At 51.9% G+C, this 22,138-nt stretch overlaps 1 protein-coding gene across 3 annotated transcripts in view; it reads right to left on the bottom strand.

The window, feature by feature from the left end:
* Nek6 (NIMA related kinase 6) overlaps positions 1-22,138 on the bottom strand; it is a 71,578-nt gene that overhangs the window by 29,072 nt on the left and 20,368 nt on the right. For all 3 annotated transcript variants that reach the window (XM_021192081.2, XM_021192078.1, XM_029536444.1), the window contains exon 2: positions 4,243-4,361. In XM_021192081.2, the coding sequence (XP_021047740.1) occupies positions 4,243-4,332 (90 nt within the window). In that variant the 5' untranslated portion in view covers positions 4,333-4,361. The remainder of the gene's footprint in view (positions 1-4,242; positions 4,362-22,138) is intronic.

The following is a 22,138-nucleotide window of genomic DNA, read 5'->3' as shown; positions in this document are numbered from 1 at the left end:
TAAAATTACACGTTAGAAGGATAAAAATGCATTCGCCCAATTAATTTTCTGAAATCTCATTAAAAAATTTAGCCTGACTAAGTCAGACTTCTGACCTGAATTTTAATCATCTTTACACTGGATGGGCCTCTTCTCCCTCATACTGGTGATGCATCATTAATTTTAAGGCAACTGTTTCTATGATTTTAAAAAGCACACTTCATCAGCATGACATTTCCTGTAAACGAATTTCACCTTTAAAGACATCTGACATCATGTGTATGGGGAACTTACAGGAGACTGGGTTTCTACGAAGCGAAATGTTTTAAATATGCATTGCACAAAAGGGCTCAATTTACAAAGAGTCCACATTGTCAGACACCTTGCAAGGCCAACCCCGCTCAGCAGAGTGGCCGATTTCAAACCCACAGCCGACCTTCTTTCTTTACTGCCCCTGGGAGCAAGACAGCAGTTCACCTCCCTGTGAAGTGGAGCACTGGCTACTCCTCCCTCTCTGAGACCGCACTGTCAGCCCGATTGCCATCATCCCAGCTTAGGCGCCTACCACAGGCTTCATGGGCCATCAGCTCACAGGCACACTCAGGAATTGCTTGTAGCACAGAGACATTATGATTGGCATTAAACATCCAAATTGCAGTACCCGCCCCCTCCTGCCCCCCACCCCCCACTCCACGGGACGGTCCTGGTACGGTCCTGGTACGGCTGAGAGCACTTCCAGGCAAAGGCTGGAAGGTGAAGACTGGAGGGCCTTCCTTACCTCCATCTCCTACAGTTGCTGCTTCCCTGTGGACACCGCTCCCCACCCCCACCCCCATTTTACCCCCCTCATGCCTGGAGCCTATGAATAATCTCCCTATTCTGTCTCTGACTGCTGGCCATTCCCTGGGCAGAACCAGCCACCCCATTCTCTGTTCTTCCCCAAGCCCTCCAGTGTCCTTTTATCAGTTTATAGAGGGGGCTCCAGGAGGCTGTGAGTCCCAAGGGCTGGTACTCAAAGAGAGGCCTGAAACAATCATGTTCTAAATTTACAATCAGTAGCCGATATTCTTCAATGGTGTGTGTGTGTGTGTGTGTGTGTGTGTGTGTGTGTATTCATGCACAAGGAGGGTGCATGTCAATCATTCTCCACATTTTGAGACAGAGTCTCTCACTGAAGTCAGAGCTCATCAAATTCAGAGGGGCTGGGTAGTCAGTTAGTCCCCAGAGACCCACATGTCTCCCTCTTTCCTGGTTCTGGGTTACAGAAGTATGCCACTGTGTACAGCATTTACGTGGATGCTAAAATCTGAACTCAGGTCATGCTTGCACAGCAGGTACACTATTGACTGAGCCATCTTCCGCAGCTCCTTGAGTTTCAATAGCCGTTAGTATTTGGTCATTAAACTTTACCCATCCGCCATCACATCTTTGAGAGGGTTTGCATATAAATTTTGTTCTGTGAAACACACCCATGGACAGCTGCCCCCAGACCCCTGCAGAGTATGCACATGCCTCTCTCCAAATAGAAGTGAACTCAGCTTGCCCAGAGCAGGTTTCAGAAGACATGTCAGCAGGGACTTCTCACACAAGGAAACCTTCCCCTTTTATACAAGCTGCATGGCTCTCCAAGGGTTTCCCCTTCCTGATTTTATATGTCCACTCACTGGGACGCCAGCTAAAGCCTAGCCTGTCTCAGGGAATGTGGACCTCACAGGCCAACGGTAGAATTCAGCAGACAGAATCCCATGTGCTGCTGGCTCTCTTGGTTTCTGTAAAACCACTAGCTTTGGGACTAAAATGTTAACAAAGCCATAGGTGGACTGTTAGGAACTCCCAACCTTTCTGCATCGAGAGGGTAAATATAACTTTGAGAGCTTTGGCTTTGAAACAATTCATAATAATTTTTCAATTATAAAAGTAAAGTCTAGCCGGGCGTGGTGGCACACGCCTTTAATCCCAGCACTCGGGAGGCAGAGGCAGGCAGATTTCTGAGTTCGCGGACAGCCTGGTCTATAAAGTGAGTTCCAGGACAGCCAGGGCTATACAGAGAAACCCTGTCTCGAAAAAAAAAAAGAAAGAAAGAAAGAAAGAAAAACCAAAAAGTAAGCAAACAGGAAAAAAAAATGAACGAACAAAGGGTCTACATATGGCATTTTCTTGACATACATGGTGTTGGATCCCATGCTGGATGTTTAAAGCACATCATATAATTGAGACTTTACAGATGTCTCAGGATAGTGGTGCTAGCATTATCCCTACTCTACAGATGAGAAAACTGAGGCTGAGACACTTTGTTCCCATCCTCAGAACAGGTTCAGCCTCATTCCTTGTTCCAAGGATGGCTTGCTGGGTCACATGCCTCCTGCCATAAAGAGACACGACTCCACTCCATTCCAAGCTTTTCAGGATGCTGACATGAACAGGTTTGTGCCACACTCCCCAGATTGGGTCAAGACATAGGCACTGAGAGGACTTAGGATACACCTGGCTGGTCTCCATCTCCATCCCAGCCTGGAGCTGGCATAGCATACTCAGCCATGCACCCCAAGTTTTCAAGCCTGGCCAGGTACACAGGTGGGACCAGGGCATCCTTGCCTGACAGCCACTGCCCAGAGCAGCCGACACTGAGTGATTGCATCTAATTACACTTAACTATGTCATCACCCGCTCCAACATGTGCGACAAGCAGCCGAGGACACTGTCACCGCTGCCTCCTTGCCTCGCCTCGCCTCGCCTCGCCTCGCACGAGAAATAATTACGGGCCTCTCTCCTCTGCCAAATGAGCCTGTAATTAACCCTAATTGCTCGAAATGCAACTGGCTAATTCTGGGAGATTAATCAAGGGGGATTCGATTGTTAGTGAATGACTTAATGTGACAAATGGCTACATTACCTAAGCAGGCCCCGCTGCCCCAGCCATCAGCGTCATGTCCTGGCCCAGCTTAGGAGCTGTGCCTCCCCCCAGATTCTACCTGGAAATTGACCACCACATCCAGCGCAAACCCCATAGTTGTCCTGGGACAGTCTGCATACTTGGGCCCACTGTCCACGAGCTCAGGTGTCATCTTTGTGTGGGTCTGTAGTAGAACCCTCTCTTGGGCTGACGTAGCCCTATGCCATAGATCACAACACAGCCAAGATGGCAAGCAAATACAAATTCAAAACCCACCTGGCTCCCTGAGCAGCTGTGTGTGCCATTTAAAATTTGCACAATGGGCAGACCCTTAGTCTTCTACCCAGAACTAGGGTGTCAGAGCTGTGACTGTCTCCCATGAAGCAGGACTATGGCTGTCTTTACTATCCCTCTGATGTATGTCTTACAGCCTCAGGAAAAAGCTGACCCTGCCCACAGGGTCCTAAAGGATCTAGAGCAGGCACCAAGCTTGCCACCCTCCAGGCCACTGCCTATCCCTTTCCTACGGAGGTCTGCCCTCTCACTTGCTTTGCTGGGGACTCTGGAGCCATGGGGGTTCCTTCTGTTGGGTATTTTAATGTTTCTATCCCAGGAGATTTTGTGTTCTCTGAGAGCTGACCTGGGCCTGCCTCATATAGCCACACCCTAGGCAGTCCACTGCACATAAGGGTGTCTTTTGAAATACAGATGTATTTCACTGACTCTGTGCACGAGGCTAGAAACATCCTCCATCTAATAGGCACAGATGACCCCTGAAGGAGTGAATATCCCAAGGCCAGGGCCACACAGGGGGCATGCGCACGGGTGTGGGGGAATGCATGTGGGTGCAGGGAACACACACAGGTATGGGTCATGGGTGGGAAGTCTCCTCAGAGAGTAGTATCTGGCCTTGTGGTCTGGAGGGAGACTAGGAAGGGCATTCTAGGTCAGGGAACAGTGTGCAAAGGCACTGTGTCTGGTACTCAAAGCCACCTTTAGAGCAGAACCAAAGGTAGCTGAGCCCTCTAAGGCATCAAAAGCCAGGATGATCTGGGCACAGGGAGGCCATCTCTAGATCACAAGATGGAAGAGACCCAGACACAATTCCGACTAAAGCAGAGGTCAACAGTGGCCCAGGACACTCAAGAGCTTTCTGTCCATTCCTGCGTCCCTCTTCTCCTCGCACAGAGCTGCAGACGTGGAGCTGCCCCTCAACAGAAACCAAACATCTTTGAATTAAGTACAGTGCCACACCCCAGGCCTGGAAGCATCCATCGAGATGTCTGTGTGACGTGCTACGCAGCTCCCTAGAGTAGGATAGGTCGAACGGAGGATCCTCAGTGTTCTAGGACACAAGAGAGTGGACTTACCTGTGGGTCTGGAGGGGGTACAGGCCCCAGCGCATGGCAGAGGTGGTTCGGGCTCCCTCCATGAGGCATGTGGCTGGGCTGTCCTGCCATCCTGCATGCCAGCCTCACGAGGTCACAGGCTGCAACAGAAAATAAGAAAACCTGGTCACTTTCTCCTCCTGGCCACCAGTTTCATTTTACAGATGGGAGAGCAGAGGGCACAGATGTCACTCTGCTCATGGTCACCTAGTTCACAAGTCACCAGTCTGGGATGTAACACTCCAAAGGGTACTCTCTCTCTCCATAATGTTATGCTACTTCAGTTGCTAGAACCATCCACTGGAGGGGGGGAGGGGGGAACGGAGGTACTCTACAGGGAAGAGAGGTCTGTCCATCCCGGGCCCACACAGAGAGGCCCGCATCACTTACTTTCTTTTTGCTGAGATAAAACACCATGGCCAAAAGCAGCTTTTAGAAAACAGTTTATTTTGGTTTATGGTTTCACATGGTTAAGAGACCATACTGGCAGAGACAACATGGCTGCCAGAACACGGAGCTGAGAACTTACATCCTTTACCACAAGCATAAAACAGAGAGAGTGAACTGGAAGTAGGATGAGGTTATAGAATCTGAAAGCCTGCCCCCAGCGATGCACTTCCTACAGCAAGGTCCATCACCTAAACCTCCCAAACGGCAGCGCCAACCTGAGCCATTGTGGGACACTCCTCACTCAAACTCCCACAAAACCTCAGCTTCCACCCTCACTACCAGACATTTTTCTACATCCTTCCCATAGGGAGCTGGTCTATTCTGCTGTCCCCAACACCCCATATAAGCCCAAGTGAGCAACTTTAGTGACCATGAGAACCAAGCCAGACTCTGGTAGTACTTGGCAGACATGGTAACACTGGAGGGTGCAGGTTCTTGTGAACCTCCAGGTAGGTTAGCTCTAATGGCCAGGACTGACCTGATGATGCCCATGCTATGTGCCCAATCATGAGCAGAAGGCAGTCAAGTGTCTCGCTACTCCTGGAGAGTGTCTTCTACTCCCGGTCTAGCTTCCCCATCATATTGGCCTCTTTGTGGCAAAAACCAAGGCTACATGCATTGGAGCTTTCTGGCTAGGGGAATGATTCTCTTTTGTGGGAAAGCCTGCATGCACCCCGTAGTTTGTCTTTAACATCTTCCGAGGGCCAGGTTTGGGTTTGGGCTCCCACAAGGCACATACAAGGAATCAGTGTAGCTCAGGTAAGTAGGAAAACCCTGAAGCATTCACAGACCCACTCTTTGTGTCCCAATTTTAGTCTGGACTCCAGGGGTCGTGACCCAGGCTCCTGAGCAGCTATTTTATATATATAGTCCCTAGAGATCCAGAAGCCCCTATAACTCATGAATGATCTTCCTAACATCTCAAGGGAATAAGCACACAAGCTGGTCAATCCTGTCTCACATTTGTGTAACCCACATTGTAAGGCCCTAGCTAAGAGACTATTTGAACGAGCTCGTTTTCTGTTACTATATCAAAATGCCTGAGTCTGGACAACTTTATAAAGAAAATTTTTATTGAGCTCACAGTTTTGGAGATTCAAGGGCCTGATCCGCACTGGCAGGAACCTCTTGCCAGGCTAATATTACACTGGCAGAGACTCTGGGAAAAAAGGACAGATCCCATGGCTAGTCAAGACAGTCAGACATTCAGGGGTCGGTCAGACTTGAACTTTTATAAACAATTTAATCTTATTAGAAATAATCCTTCCTGGAGGCAGTGCCCCTGTGACCTAATGACCTCCTACTAAGCTCCACCATTTAAAGGTCCCAACATCTCTCACCAGCAGTAAGACAGGAATCAGCACCATCGCTGTTGTTAAGTCACTCCCCAACCCCTCTAAGTCACCAGCCACATCAACCAGATGCCAGATGTGTTTGTAGCTTCCGGGCACACCAGGGGTACCTAGTCCAATACAGCAGGCACCCTGTGCCCCTGGCAGCCCTTTACCTCCACTGTCTCTGAGTGGGTGCAAGTGTGTGTGTGTGTGTGTGTGTGTGTGTGTGTGTGTGTGTGCGCGCGCGCACACGTACATGTGTGTACAAGTAGAGGTCGACAGTGGTGTACTCACCAAAACCTTCCCTTCTTTGTATTTGGTTGCTAGGGATTGAACTCAGGTCCTCATGTTTCTCCCCAGCCCCTCACTGCTCTTTGGGGCATTTATCTACCCCACAGCACATAAAATCAAAAACAGAAAGTGAGGCCACAGGTCCTCTGCCAAGACCAGCACAGCTCATGTGGATTCCTACTGTTTGTGACATTAACCACCTTTGATGTGGCTTATCCTCATGTGTGGAGATACACATGCATAGTCTCTGACTGAGGATACACTGCATCACGGGTAGGTCTCTCCCTCCCCGAGTCCCTCTGTGCAGGCCTTACAGGGGATGCAGATGGGCCCAGATGCTCTCAGAATCTTCCATCTTCCCACCGTCTGGCTGAGCAACCTACCACAGCATCCTTCCCGCCCCCCAGGGTGACAGGATGGAGGAGCTGGGTACAAAAAGCCCCAGGATAAACAGATAAGCACGGAGAAGCTTCCTCGGGCACTGTTGTTACTCAGGGGGAAAGCCTGTGACAACAAACTGGGCATAAGAGTGAGCCCGATGTAAAATGCGCATGAATTTGAAGAGGAAGCCAGAGGCTCCCGAAGGCTTAGCAGCAGATGAGGCCAACACCCTCCGCATCCCTCAGGGTGACATGTTCACCGTCCTCTGCCCTTAGGGATACCTCTGGGAAAAAGATGGAGAACTGTCTTCAGGAGAAGGTTCCATCTTCATCTTAGAAGGCTCCAGAACGGGCCCACAGGCGGCCCTGTCCTGGGCATTCATGTTATCTGTTCTGCCTACCTGACTGTCTGGACCCCGTCTCTGAATTCCCCTTCCCCCATCCTGCCTCACTAAGCTCCAGCCCACGGCTGTTTGGAGCTGAGGGCTGGGGAGAGCGGGGTACTGCGTATGAATCTGCACTCTTTCACAAACTAACTGGGACCTTGGGCAAATCTCACTGAGCTGCCTGGCAGCTATTCAGGAAGGCCATGCCCCTCCTGGATCAGACTTCCAAACAGCTATATGGACCTCACTTGGGGAGCCAGGACTATGACAAGGGGCCCAAGCCACCTCTGAAGTAACAGATAACAATGACAACTGTTGCACGGGCCCTTAATATGCCCTTCATCCTGTACACTTTAACGTGACCTCATGAGCTAGAGGCTGCAATCGGGCTACGGAGCAAAAGAGGAGGCCGAGGCACGAGGAGGTTGAAAGGCTTGCCCGGGTCGCATAGACAAGCAGTGGGGTCAGAATTTAGACCTAAGGTGGTATCCTTTCCTTTTTCAGTGGCACACTGTAGACTGAGCCCTGTCTCCACACAAAAGCCATGATGCAGGGTCAGTGCACAAGTTTGGGGGCTGTGGAGCACCCTAGGGCCAGTGCTCACAAGGGGTCTTTGGTCCAACACAGTCCACTGGGCAGAACCTGCAGAGGCACTGTGTTCCGGATCACACCCAGCTGCTGTCCACATTTATCTCTTCTAGCAACCCCCCCACCCCTACCACCCCCCCCACCCCCACCCTCACCCCGGGCATCCAATCAGGGACACACAGACCCATGCAGAACCCAGTAACACCTGCCATGCAGTGTTCCCCAGGGTGGAGGAAGACAGCTCAGCCTGAGGGGAACCAAGCACCAAGGGGAACGCTGCAGATGGAAGGAGTCCGGCAGGGATGCGGGGAGGGCCCGTCTTAATGGGCGGGTCTTTCTCACTCTTCAAGGCTTTGTGGAAACTCCTAATAGGTAGGGGAACTGAGCCCAAAGCCATATACCCAACAAGCCACGGGTGAGAATCTGGGTTCAGACTTCAGCAGCCCTCCTTCCGGGGCTTTTGGTCCCAGGGTGACACAGCAGAGCAGGACTTAAGGAGAGCTGCGTTCTGTAATATCCAACCTCCGCACATTGCACATTTCTACCAAAAAGAAAAAAACCTGCTTCCTCCAGAGTCAGATGCAGGTAAGGGCATGTGGAGGGAAACATGGGGTGCAGGGACAGAGCAGAGGTACACGCTTTCAGTAATATGGTGAATCTCCTGGCCCAGTTACCCTGGGGATTCCGGGATCCTCCAGCCCCTGCCAAGCTGCAGAACAATGAGTCAGTGACTGCCAAGCCCAAGCCAGGGGTCAAAAATCTGTGGAATGTGACCCAGAGCCACAGGCCTTGCTAAACCATCTCAGACTGCTTTTCCTCTGAAGCGAGCAAATGCTCATGCTCTGAGGCTCTGGGCCGCGCACACACCATGTGACCTCTCACCTAGGCTCCTGGCTTTGGTGTAGAGAGCAACAAAGAGTTGTGACGTGTCCACCAGGCAGCCAGAGATGACCCTGGAACAACCCAGGGTTCAAAAGGGACATGCTAGAGAGCTTGATTGCCGAGCTAAAATGTTACCCCATTTTCCTACAACGAGAGCCTGTTTCCTCACATGGCAGGCGGGTGAACGTGCAGATGGACCTCTGAGAGTATCTTGGTGGGTCACACATTCCGTGGAAAGTGCCAGAAGCTCTGGCCACTGTGAGCATTATTTATGCAAATGCTCACAGAGTAATGGAGGGTAACTGCCTGCACTAATGGTATCCAGGAGGGCTGAGGAGAGACTCTTGCCCAAAGTCATACTGCATATGTCTTCCTTCATGCGAACCGTGGCCACTCTGCCTGGCCTTAGGTAGAGCTCTCTCTCTCTCATGGCAGGAACCTAGGGAGACAGAGGAGGCTGGAGGCTGAACTAGGTTGGATTTGAAGTTCCAATTGGCCTTTCTCCCAGGACTGCCACCTGAGACTTGCCTCCCAACTTCTGAGGACTTCATCTTGGGGTAAGTTCTACCTTTATCTGCTGTTGACCCTCACATTGACCCTCACAAGGCTGGTGGGTCCTAGACGGTGTCTCTGTGTCGAGATGACTGTGCCCAGAGCAGACATGTCCACCTAGATCCTAATGACAGAAACCTAGTTTGGGTGCCCACTACCCAAAGTGCAGCCTAGAGTTGGAGACCCAAGGACCAGCAAGGAGACACAGCAGTACCAGCTCCTGGCCACTTATGGGGTCAAGCGTATACAGCTTCATCATTAGCCAACATCCACGGGTCTTTAATATCTCCTAAGATGAGGTGCCATTACCCCACTGTGTAGATGAGAAACTGAGGCTCCAAAAAGGACCATGACTTGTCAAAGCAAGGAAGAAGGCCAGCTGGTGAGAGGCCGACTGGGGTGCATGACATATGAACCAGTTATTGGGGAACTTGATAGTAACATGGTTGGTACTAGGTATACTCCATGTGACTGGTAGAAGCCACATGCAGAGGAGGAAATGAAAGTCAGGGTGGTTGAGTGACAGTCCAAAGTTACACAGGAGGCAACAGAATCAACTGACACTTGAAACCAAGTCTTCCTATACCCATCCGCACAGCCTTGGAAGAGCACACAAATGCATGCAAGGATTGACTGAAGGAGTCCAACCCTGGGATGCAGCTATGGCGAAGTGCATTCTCCCAGCCAGTGCCCCTTCCCTAATGGTCTCCGGTTAAGCAGATGTTATTGGGTTTTCACTTGAGAGGAAACAGTCAGAGCTCAGGCCAGAATGCTGAGAGCTGGTTAGGCTAGAAAAGACACAGATGGAGTCTGGTTTCCAGACTGGTCCTGTGTCCCTCTAACCCTTCTGAATCTCTTCCCTCCGGGCCACACCTACTACTCAGACTCTGTAGCTCCATGGACACCTGGCTTCTCTGAAAGCATGTCACACTGAGGTCTGACATGGACCTCTTTCTCAGGCAGTGGGGGCTATCCTAAGGTGGGCCTGAGAGACATGGAGCCAGTTCCCTAGAGCATGGGGCTCCCCACTTTTCTCTCCTCTCCCCTCCCTTTCCCTTACCTATTCCCTCCTTGCATCCCTGCCCACTGCACTACCTTTAGCTCCCTCCTGCAAGCCTAGATTCCGTCTGAGGTACTCCAGACCCAGCCACAGCCACACGGACACTGCTCAAACTAGCTTAAGGCCTGCCCTTTCTTAGTCCCCATCTCAGCCAGAACCAGGCTCCACCCCAAGCTTCACCTTCCCTCACAGGCCTGAGTGGTCTTGTTGATTCTGCCTCCCAAGTCTCCCTCCTTCAAGTCCCCTCCTAGACATAACCCTGCCCAGATCCTGTAGTCCCCAACATCCTTGATGTTACCACGGATTTTTGTGTGTCTTCTGGTGTGCAGACTGTGTACACATATGCAGAGACCAGAGGAGGCCTTCAGGTATCTTCTACTCTCTGATTCATTCCCTGAGACAAGGATGGTAGCCAATAAGTCCGAGCCATCCTCCTGTCTCCTTCTCCCCAAAGACCCTTCTTGTGCTGTGGATAATTATGGGCATGACTATACACCCGCAGCAAGTATAGTCTGGGTGTTGGGGATCTGAACTCAACGCTTACACAGCAAGTGTTCTTACCCATTGAGCAGCTTCCCCACGCTGAAGGTATTTCTTAACAGTCTGCAAGGTTTCCCAGGCAAAGGCCACAGGTCAGAGTGAGGTTCCGAAGCCATGCCCAGCTGGCACTAGCCTGCCTACTACAATCCCACCCTCCCAGAACTCCTGCACCACAGCTGCACTACATAGCCTCCCTGCCCTTCCATAGCACCCCAGTCCTTCCAGACTTCTCCATGTACCAGCCTTTGCCCAAAAGGCCTATCAATGACCTCGTAATTAACAAGGTCACACTCAGTACCAGGTCAGATCTCTGGCCTGCCTTCAGCTCAGGTATTTGTGGGATCTTGGGGAAATGTCATTCTCTTTCTGAGTTCAAAGTTCTGTAGGAAGAAGGGGTACCCAAACTTTTCTAGGTGCTCTCTAAGGATACAGTGAGCAAATGGGTAGCAGCGAGGACAGCTTTTCCTGTCCCAGTATGACAGGGTCCACACGGATTTTTCCCTAAAACCAACACCTGGGGACATAGACTGCTTCCTATGTCATCACATCTGTTTCTGAAGCTGGCCGTCAAGAGTAGAAGCTGACCACAGTGTCACCTTCAAGCTGTTAGGCACAGAGGTCCTTGTGCACACAGATACGTACCAAGGGAATCAGTAATGTTAAACACACAGGCTTAAAAACTCAAAAGCAGAGATGCATAATCTGTCATCTGCTCAGAATGCAGGTGGCAGATGCGGTTAATAGCCTGGTGGCCTCTGCACTATAGAACCACATCAGATGCTCCCCAGACCCTTATCCCGAGCTGGGCAATCTATAGAACCCACCTTTATTGAAGATTTCACATGCACTTTACAGAGAGTTTCCATGCAGTCGTGTCTTAAGCTTTATTGTGCACACAGGATTGATTTAATTATCTATCACCGGGAGAATTTTCACCAAATTGTGCCATGCTTGAATACCTCTAAAATAAACTACTTGGGTCAGACTCTCACAGTTTGAGTCAACACTGGCTACTGTCAAGTCGAACCAAACTGCCTTCTTGCCTCCCATTGATTGTTACTCTGCTAACCCTGGTGGTCACAGAGTCCCAACCACCACCACCACCACCACCACCACCACCACCACGCTTTGCCCTGGTCTGGCACACATGAGAGCTGACTAGATAAATTCTCACTGGCAGGTGGAAAAGCTCCCCAAAGACTTGTAATCCCTACGGCCAAAGGTCAGACAGAAGTTATCGGTCAAAACAAACCTTCTACCACACAGACACGAGCTCCCAGGACTTAATCAACACTAGTTCCTGGTCACACTTCAGCTACCTTTCCTGGGTAACAAAGGGGCGCTGGGGATCTCACCTTTTTCTCAGAGGAAGAGTGAGAGGGTGGAGCCCTATGGGGGAGGGGCCTGGTTTAAACTACTCAAGATAAAGCTGAGATCTGCCAAGTGGGTCCTCTGCACACATCCCCTCCTGTGGATGTCTGCAACCCCCATTTAATAACCTGAGACACAGGGAAGTTACATGGCCTATCAAATTGGTAAAGAATGGGACCTGGGTGACCCCAGTCCTGACTCTCTTTGAAATTCTGAAGGGATCTTTGGAAATCACCAGGAGCCAGAAGCCCCTTGGCTCTGGTCCTCTGTGAAGTTTCCCTTCCCTCAAAGGTAGAGACCAAGTCACTCACCCCCAGGGCTCAGTGGGCATAGAGGGCTGTTAGATAAGGCCACCAGTGGCTTCAGGAGAAGAGACTGGCCAGAGCCACAGAGCCACATTTCAGGGCAGAGATTCTTGAAGAGTAGGAATCCATCTATCCCCATGTCCTTTCTCAGACACTATTGTTCCTACAAGCAACAGCGGGTGGAGAAAACCAGCAGAGTAGCCCCAAGTGGCTCCAGATTCAAGGTCTGTCTCAAGCTTGCCCCTAGGCATCCCCAGGGGCCACCTGACCACTCCTAGCTTCAGTGTCTACCCCAGGGACAGGTGCTCCACCTGTACCCCAGGAGTTCTAGTGAAGCCTGGGGACTGCTTAACAGGATCCTGGCTGGCAGCACCCACAGCAGTGGCAAAGGTCTCCCAGGCTAGTGGCAGTGCTGTCCTTTCTGGCTGCCCTGCTGGCAGGCAGTTGAGGAAGCAGTGGGTAACAGAGGTGCAGCTTGGTCTGGTAACCCTCTGAGTTCAGGATCTGGAGGTTTCTGGGGTCTGGCTCCCTGTTATTAGCTGGGCAAGCCCCCAGGAGTGCAAGTAACAGAAAAGGGGGACAGAGTTCCCTGTGGCAGGAGTTTGGCTGATCTGGTACCTCCTGAAGTGAGCAGCCCCAGGGCAAGTCTACTTAGCTTTGGTACGGCGCCCAAAGTCTCCTGGGATCCAAATGGCCCCTTCTGCCTATGCTGGGGACTTCCCCTTCCCAAGACTCTTGTCCTCAAACACCACCAAAAGGAAACTCCCCCACCTCGCACTGCTCCAAAAATAGCTGGGACTGCCACCTCCATGGTGAATGGAACTTGTCACAACCACCACAGAGCCTCCTGCTTACCAGGGAGTACAAGCTGGCGGCAGTGGCCACCAGACGGTATGAAAGCCAATGCGGGTAGCTTAAAACCTGCTCTGGAATGGCTTGGTCAGCTCCTCATTTTATCCACCAGGAAACTGAGGCAGAGGTCACCTGGGACTATAAACACAGTAGGACCAACGTCAGCCTGGAGATATCATCCCTTCTGTCCCCAAGTTGATATCAAGCCCTAGACAACTCAATCAAAAGGATTCCCCTACCCGCCCCCTACCCCCGCCCCCCAGGCTCCCATCCCTCACCTGGCACTTGGACACTGGATGCCAGGACGGAAGAGAGATCCCTTCCCTTATCCCCGTATTCTACTCCACCATGCAACAGTCCTTGCTGGCCCTTTAAAAGCTTAGCCCTTCCCGGGCTTAGTGGGGAAAAGGCTCACTGAGCAAGTGTGAGACCCAAGTCAGCTGACACGGTAGTGTGTGTATACTCCCGCGCCTTCTGTGAGATGGGAGGACAGGGCAGACAGGGCGGCAGAATCCCTGGAAGCTTGCAGCCCCGCTAGCTTAGTGCATGCAGCCACAGACAGGAGACTCAAATAAGGTAGATGGCAAGGGCTAACCCTTGAGGTTGTCCTCTGGACCCCCATATGTATTCACACACATGGACGCACTAACATGCATAAGGGGGCGGGTTTTTAATATAAATGACAGTTTGGCTCTTCCTATTATTTGTATGCTAGACAAGGCCTATCTGCTGGCCGTGAAAGAGGGTTTGTCAAACACCAACGCCAGTCTTGAGCCCCAATCTCTGCCACATCCCCCACTATGTGCCCAGGTCTTCTCATAGGTTACATGGGGACAAGAACAGCATCTACTCTCCCAGACTGCTAGAGGACTAGATGACATTAAAGGGTCAGAAGTGCTCAGCTCTGAGCCTGGCTCCCAACACACACCCAAACAGTGGGGCTATTGTTCTGATCCCATCCTTACTCTCCTACTGTGCTTTGCTCTTTAAAACAGGGCCATAGGTCCAGGAACTGGGTCTTAGTAGAGCGTTCCCAGACTTCCTTTCTCCTCCCTCTCTTCTCCAAGCCCTTCCAGCTGCCTCTTCTACGCAGAAACCCAGGATGCCATAAACAAAAGCCCCTGTTCTTGCTGGGGCCACAGGCCAGAAAGGCATCTAACAGAGCCTCAAGAAGAGGCAAGAGCGGTCACACACAGCTTCTTGCTACCAGTGCCCCTCCATCCCCTGAGACTCAATAGCTGGACAGGTGGGCAGGGCTGGACTGAGGGGAAAGGGTTTCCCAGCAGAGGACACAGAAGAGTCAAAGGCATAGTGGCAGGCTGGGTTGTAGCCCTTCCACAGGCCACCATGTCCTCTGTGTTCTTACAGGGTGTGAGGATAGCATCAACTGCCCCCAGGCCTGCTCCAGGCCTCGCTCCACAGGCCACACCTGCCTTCTCCAGCAGAAGAGCCACTCCTACCCTGCACCCCATCTGCAGGAGCACTGCTGTGAGGGCTGACACTGGCATATGGCAGCTGAAGCTCCAGAGGCCGTGCTGTGCCAGACTCTGGCACAAGGGCTCGGCCACCTGCCAATACACCTTCCCTGCCGGCCCCAACTGTCGGGCATATGCCTACTGCCGGCTCCCTTGGTGACAGTTGCTGGGCCCAGGCCAGCCATCCATAGGGGCTGGACTTCAAGGCCACATCCCGGGGTATATGATTCTCCCAAGGAGGAGGTGCTCAAAGACCTGTGTCTTCTATGACCCTGTTAGTCTGGTTCATAGAGAAGGTTCCAGGCAAGGTAGGTGAGGGCCTCCTGAGAGTGACAGTGAGCTCCCTTCACAATCTCCAGTGACACTGTCTCCTTAGTCCAATCCTGTCCACCTACACAGCCACCTAATCACAGGCTCTGCAGCTACCTCCCGACCAGACACTTGCTACACCTGAGTCAGATCTGGGACCTGTAGCCATTTTTTTTCAAAGAGTAAGTTTTTGTTTTGCATGTGTGAGGGTGCAGCGTGTGTGTGTTTGGGAGCATGTTCACACGTTTGTGTGGAGACAGAGTTTGTAGTCAGCATCTTTCTTCATTCGCAGACACAGGGCTCCTCTCTGAATGTGAAAGCCTGACCTGGGGCTCCTCTGCCTGCCTCCCAAGCATAGAGATTCCAGCTAGACCACCACACTGCTTCAGGTGTGTGCCAATTTAGGGGCTGGTGATCTCCATGCTGTATGTTTCATCAGCTGGGCTATCTCCTCAGCCCCTAATAGGTGGTCACTTTTAACTCCACCTGAGGAGTGCTGGCTCTAGGTTGTGGCACACAAGGCAGGGTGGCCCAGGACATACAACCTGGGTGCTCACAGGGCTGCTTGGACTGTATCTGGGCCTCAGATTCCCCACCTACGGTTTGAGTCTGGGGGTGATCCTTTTGGTGTGATGGAAGGTTTGTGATCCACTGGGATGCCCCTAAAACTGAACCAGATATGAATCTCATATCCAATCACATGCTTGCTTACAGGAGGAAAGCAGCTCTTCCAGGCCTAGAAGAGCAAAGAGGATCTTTTCTCTGGCCGAGGTCACTTTCTACACGCTGCTGCCAGACTCATAGCCATGCGTTGGCTTCCAGGCCTGCTGTGGGCTCCCATACACGGCCACAGAGGCGGCAATGCATGGAAAGAACACTACAGCCAGGGTTCCCCCAACTACCAGCTGCTGGGCCAGACCGGCTGAGGACACTGGCAGCGAGTACGCTCACAAAGTCACCCTGCGAGGCAGTCTTGTGCACCTACGGATGACGAAACAGCCTTGCCCACTGTGTTCCAGCTGGAGTGGCAGAGCTTGGCTGAGAACTCAGGCCCGCGACCATACCTGGGTGAGCTGCATCCCTGCCTTCTGAGAAGAAGCAAATGTGTGGGGTTGGGAAAAACCAGACCAAAGTGCTTCACTACGCTGTTTGGAGGGATCAAGGAGGCTTCTTCAGTCCAGGCTCTGGAGTCTGAGAGCTCCGGGTTCAAATCCCACGCTGCCTCTGTTACCTGAATGTGGGCCAGTGCCCCAGCTATGTCTATAATTCTGTCTTCTGAAAACAGGGGCCTCTCAGGACCCACCCTGTGGTGCTATTGAAAGACTGTGTGAGAAGGTGCTGGTAAACACCTGCTGCAGACTGTCAGGGCCCAAGTTTACATAGGAGCTCAGGTATGGTAACTTCGACACTGTGAGGATGAATTTCAGAACCAAACAATGCTTACTCAAGAACAGATGTCTGCAACGCCACTCCTTGCTCTCCTGGGAACCCCAGGTCCGGGACACCCGGGGCACCCAGGGCCGCTAGTGGACTTCCTACCCTGGCTCCCTCTTCATCCTCCTGAAGCTAGAACACATTCGAGATGGCGACAGCATTTCACAAGTTACCAGGATGAATCTAAGCTGCCCCTCCCCCACTGCTTCAATAACATAAATCTTGGCTGGGACTGGCAAGAGACCCTATATATTTACATGACGATCGTGCCTCATGATCACAGGGCTCGCGGTTCTGGCAGGCAGCGTGTGGCACGGATGACTGTAGTCCTAGGAGAGTCACTATTTTCCGACGACTTTTATTGTCCATTATATCCCGCGTTTACAGGGCTCTGCTCCGGGCCTGGCAGGAATACGGCCCACGGAGGGGCTGGTGGGCCTGCAGATCCTAGCTGCAGGCCTGTCCTTTGGGTTCATCCACCTGCCAGGTCTTTGTGTGAAACGCAGACTACAGGAGCTGGGTGTGGGGGGCCGTCCAAGGGCATCTAGACACAGATATTCCTGGAAGCCCGGGTATATTCCTGGCTCTAGGGCTTTGGGGCATGGTGGGAGTAGGGTATGTGGGGGAGGTTACTGTTGCGAGGGTGGGACCTGGAGATATGCTGAGCTGTCTGCTACTCCTTGGCTTGAGGTACTTCTTGATATAAGTTCTTAGGGATTTGACTTAACCATGGGAAGAAATTAACAAATAGTATAAACCAAGGGTTTGTACAGAGACTTCCCAGATTGCTCGGTTAAACAATCTAGGGATGAAAGGGAGCTCCAGCAGCCCCTCAGGAACACGGGGAGGACACAGGGGCCGAGGACTCCTTGCTATACAGTGTTTCCCCTCCTGAGCTCCAGCCTCCCTCTGTGGCCACGGGCACACACCTAAGCTCTTTGGGTGTGACAGGTTACCATACCTTATAGGAAGCTCCCTGGTGGTGTCAGCTGTCTAACAAACTGGCTATTGTCCCTTGTCCAATACTGAGCACCGTCTTCTTACAGGACAGTATGGGTCAGAGACATCAACACGTTGCGGCAACCAGTGATACATTTTTTTTGTTTGTATGTGGCACTTCTGGTGGTCCGCAGAGGGACAGTCACCCACACCACTCTCAAACCTCCACAAAACAGTATATCAACACCTGTTGTGGCCCAGTGTGATCCCAGGTGGTGGCCCGGGGTCTCTCAGGTAAGAAGACCAGAGGACTGAACGTGGTCTAGCCCTCATACGCAACTGCTGGCTTCTCCATTCTCACATTTCACAGATGTGGAGACTGTGGCCTGGAATGTCTGCGGGCACCATTCCCCACCCCACTCACCCCATAAGAGTCCTACGCACACCCTGGACTGGAGTTGTCAGAGCTCGTGGCTGGGTGCACAACAGAGACAAGGGAGCTGCTCAGTCCTGACACCCTGGTGCCCACAGAGGCGACAGCCCAGCCACCTAGCCTCAGCTCAGAACGGTGGCTGGGTGCCTCAGTGCGCCGGGCGACTGGGGAAAGTGCTGATGACTCAGATAACCTTTGAGGCAGCGTGACAGAGGAAGCGGGTGGCATTTCTGGGGGGTGTGCCTCATTTCCTAGAAGGATGCGTCATGGGCTTTTGTTTAATCAGCAGTTACCCTGACCATCCACAGCCACCTGTGCTTGGGGGAGCACCACATGGCTGGCCTATTTCTGCATCAATCCCAGGTGGGCAGGTCAGACAACAGACAAGACAATAGGCTAGGGGGAGGGCAGGGGCTGCTTCAGGGACACACAGCCAGGATACACATGAAGTCTTCAGACTCCTTGTCCAAAAGGTTAATTTTTCTATTTGCAAGGACAGGAGAGACCCTCCAAAGCTTCCCGAGAAAGACATAGAAAAGCAGCAGCTGAATAGCAGATAGCAGGCAGAGCGGCCCCAGTCAGCCAAGGAGACTCCAGACACTGATGCTAAGAATTCCTGTGGCTGAGGGTCATGCAACTTCCTCTGCAGAAGACAGTTGAGAAAGTCTGAGCAGGAAGGAAGGGACGTGTCCACGAGACGGCACATCATGTGTTGCAGCCCTGGCTGCCCCACCAGCTAGCTGCGTGACCATGGATGAGACCCTGGCCTTCTTGGGGCCCCAGTTTACCCCTATTTATCCACTCTGTACCAAGCACAGTCCCATGTGCTTGAATGATAAGTAACTGAATCCCTCTAGTATCATTTGAGACAGGGATGCCATCATTTCCATTTTGCAAAATGAGAAAGCCGAAGCACAGAGGCAAGCTACCTGAGCTAGGTAAAAGTCGGGTGACTTGACCAGACAGCTCAGCCCCACCCTGTAGCGGGTGCTGGCTGGTCCCTAGCATTCTTCCTGTTCTAAGAGAACACTCTGCACAGTGACTAGAGGCCCTGATTAGGCGGCAGCAGCCGCCGCAGTTCGGAGACAGTCTCAGCTACTGCTGCTTTTTGGTGAAGTCCAATTTCTTCAGTACACTTAGCAGCCTTTATAGACCAGGGCCCAGGAGCCCCTCAGGAGGCCCCCTGAGTCACAGCAGCAATCGACCCGTCTCTTTGAGCCTTGCTGAGAGGGGCCCATGCAAACAGGAATGGATGACCCTACTGTGATGTCCGTATTGGAGTTTTACACACAGGTCAGCCTCGGGGACTGCAGGAGGGAGACTGCCATTCATGTGTCCAAGAAAGAGAGGAAAAAGACATCTATTCATAGTCAGACATAGCTGCTCTGTGGAAGTGCCACTCCTGACGCAATGAGCAGACCCGCTGTGTGAGGGATTCCGGAAGAGTGTGACCTCGGAGCATCCACGTGGAAGGCTCAAAGACTTGGGTGGTCACCAAGCTTTTAAAATATGCCTGGACATCCAACCATGCAATTCTAGAGGGAGCATAGTTCTGACCGAAAACCCAAGCCCGTCCTTCCCAATCAAAATTCTTCCAACATTTTTTGGCTTAAACAAATAGCCAGCCAATTTGGTTTCTCTTGACTCTCTTGAGTAAGGAAAAGTCTTGCTAAGAAGAAACTGCCACTAAATCACATGTTCACTCCCGCCCCGTGCCATGTACAGCCCATGTGTGTGGATGAAACAACCCACCCCATGATGCCAGCACTGCCATCTCTACACGAAACTGGGATTCAGAGAGATGGACTCAGCTCTATAGAGAGAGCAGGGAGAGAGCACAGGAAAAGTCTAAAATCCAGGGTGGCTCAGGGGGTCAGAAGGCCTGCTGACCTGAGAACCTGAGTTCTAGTCCCCAGGATTTGCATAAACAAGATGGGAGTGGCCACACATGCCTATAACCCCAGTGCTGTGCGGCACAGAGACTGGAGGATTCTGGGTGTTTACTGGCCGCCTGCCTAGGTCCAAGTTCAGTGAGTGACCATTTCAAAGAAATAAGGCAGAAAGTAACAGAGTACACTTGGTGTCCTCCTCTGACTGCCACACCACCCACCCACCCGGGTGTGTCCACAGCAAACAAGTAAGTGTACATACCCTGACACCCGCCCCACACACAAATCCAGTGTGGCTTTGTAAAGTATGAAGTGGATCCAGCAGAATCTTCTGCCCGTGAAATTAAGAGGTGACCTCGTCAGAAATGGAGATGCAAGGAAAGCTCTGGGTGCACGGGTGGGCTTGGACTATGGGTGCACACGTGCTCTATTCACGGGCATCTGGAAACCTCTAGAAATGGGCACTGGGGTAGGGTGTAATCTGAACAGTCACTCAGGCAGGCCCAAGGGCAGCTGGAATAACTATCCAACGGTCGGTCACCTTCCTAGGAGTCCTGTTCCTCAGGCACTGAAGAAATCTGCAGAGGGAATTCTGTGCTGAGCACTCGGGAAATTCCCCTGGCTCTGCTCTCGGTTTTATCAACACGGAATAATCATTAACAAAGTCTACCTGCATTTCCTACTCCTCTCAGGAGCCAAGATGACCCTCTATCCATTTACACAGGGCCTCAGTCTCATCAGAGACCCCAGAAGGGGCCCTGAGGCTGTGGAGTATATCCTTAGAACAGGAAGTACCTGTGAGTGGAGGGCAGGATGGGTGTTTAAGGAAGGACGGCATGTGCAATGAAAGGCTCAGAGGCTAGGAAGACCCAGCTGTGTGCTGGGGACAGACTCCACGGTGAGAGCAGGGGAGCCGGATCTGCAAACCAGAGGAGTGTGACTCAGATTCACAGGGCCCTGAGTCTACCTGCACACAGCTAAGCCATGTGAGAGGCAGAGAGCAACTCCCCGGACTCTCTCCTTCTGGTGTTCTTTTACAGAGCACAAGTGTTGGTATTTGCAGATGGGTCATGAGAGCATTCAAAGCCTGAAGCTCCTTTCCTGTGCTTGTGGCTACTCCACGAGCCTCCACTCATGAAGGCATGTATGTTCGTGGAGCAACACAAAAGAATTTCTGTGGGGAGGCCTGGCAGCAGGCACTCAGGATCAGTACAGTGTCAGTGCTGACAGCGTCAAGTTTCTGCTCAGCAAGACTTTATAAGCCATCTGTGGTGTGCCAGGCCCCAGTCCTCTATGGGGTACAGGAAGGAGTCACACCCTCAAGTTTTACCTAGTTTTCTCTTCCTGACACGGGCATGACCAGAATGTTACTTCTACTTCACAGGGGAAGAGAGGTGAGGCTTAGTCTGCGTACAGGATGTGTGTGCTTGCTCAAGATTTCTCTGGGAGGTGTGTCATGGCTGGGAAACCCGGAACCGCCTGACCACAGAGATAAGGGTCCCTGATGGACAAATTGGGCCGGATTCCCTTCCTTCCTTTATCCACAGTAGGGGGAAGCCTTGCTGGCTGCCAGTGTTGAGAATGGAACAGAATGGTAGGGCCTTGTCACTCTCCAGAGAGGAATTCCTCCTCCTGTGCAGCCAAGGTAGGACCTGATGCTAAGCTCTGAGAAGTTCTGGATCCTCAATGACCCCAGCTGATGCCTCCAGAGGCCTGTGTTAAAGACAAACCACTCGGAAGGCTGCGCTAATGGCGGATGCGGTGTGGGCACCGATCATAGGCACAGAGTGAACAGGCTCTGGAGTTAGGACCCTGTCCTCCTGCGTCTCCAGGCCCGTTCGGGGGNGGGGGGGGGGGGGCGTAGAGGGAGTATCCTCCCCTGCAGTGTGATCCTGGTCTTCCTTCCTTCCCTCCCTCCCTGCCCGCCTCCAATGCTTGTGTCCTTATATGCTTGTCTCTTCCACAGGAATGCAGCAGGCCCTGGAGATACCTCTCATTCCAGATGTCCCCTGTCCTTACAGAATGGCATTCCCTCCAATGTCATATCTACCTGGAACCTGAGACTATGACCTTGGAAGTATAAGCAGTCTTACTTAAGCATAGTTCAAGATTATGACTTTTTGACTTTGTAATAGTACAAAATGGATAAGCAGTTTACAGAAATCTAACTTTCGATTTTTAACTTCAATCTATTCCCAAACTAGCCATACACAGTCTGAGATCTTAAGGAGGCTGGGCAGAGACAGCCATAGCCTATCATGAGGCTATCAATAGTCATGAGGGGAACCGCCATCCATCTACAGGGTGCAGTGTGAAAACATGCCAGAAGGCTAGAGGGACTCAGTGTGGGTTTGAATTAAGAGAGGGGGGAAGAGGGAGAGGGAGAGGGAGAGGGAGAGGGAGAGGGA

The sequence above is a fragment of the Mus pahari genome, chromosome 3, assembly GCF_900095145.1.
Source record: "Mus pahari chromosome 3, PAHARI_EIJ_v1.1, whole genome shotgun sequence".
Classification (NCBI taxonomy): Eukaryota; Metazoa; Chordata; class Mammalia; order Rodentia; family Muridae; genus Mus; species Mus pahari.
Note: the sequence above shows the minus strand (reverse complement) of the source record. Positions and strands in the feature narration are given on the sequence as shown.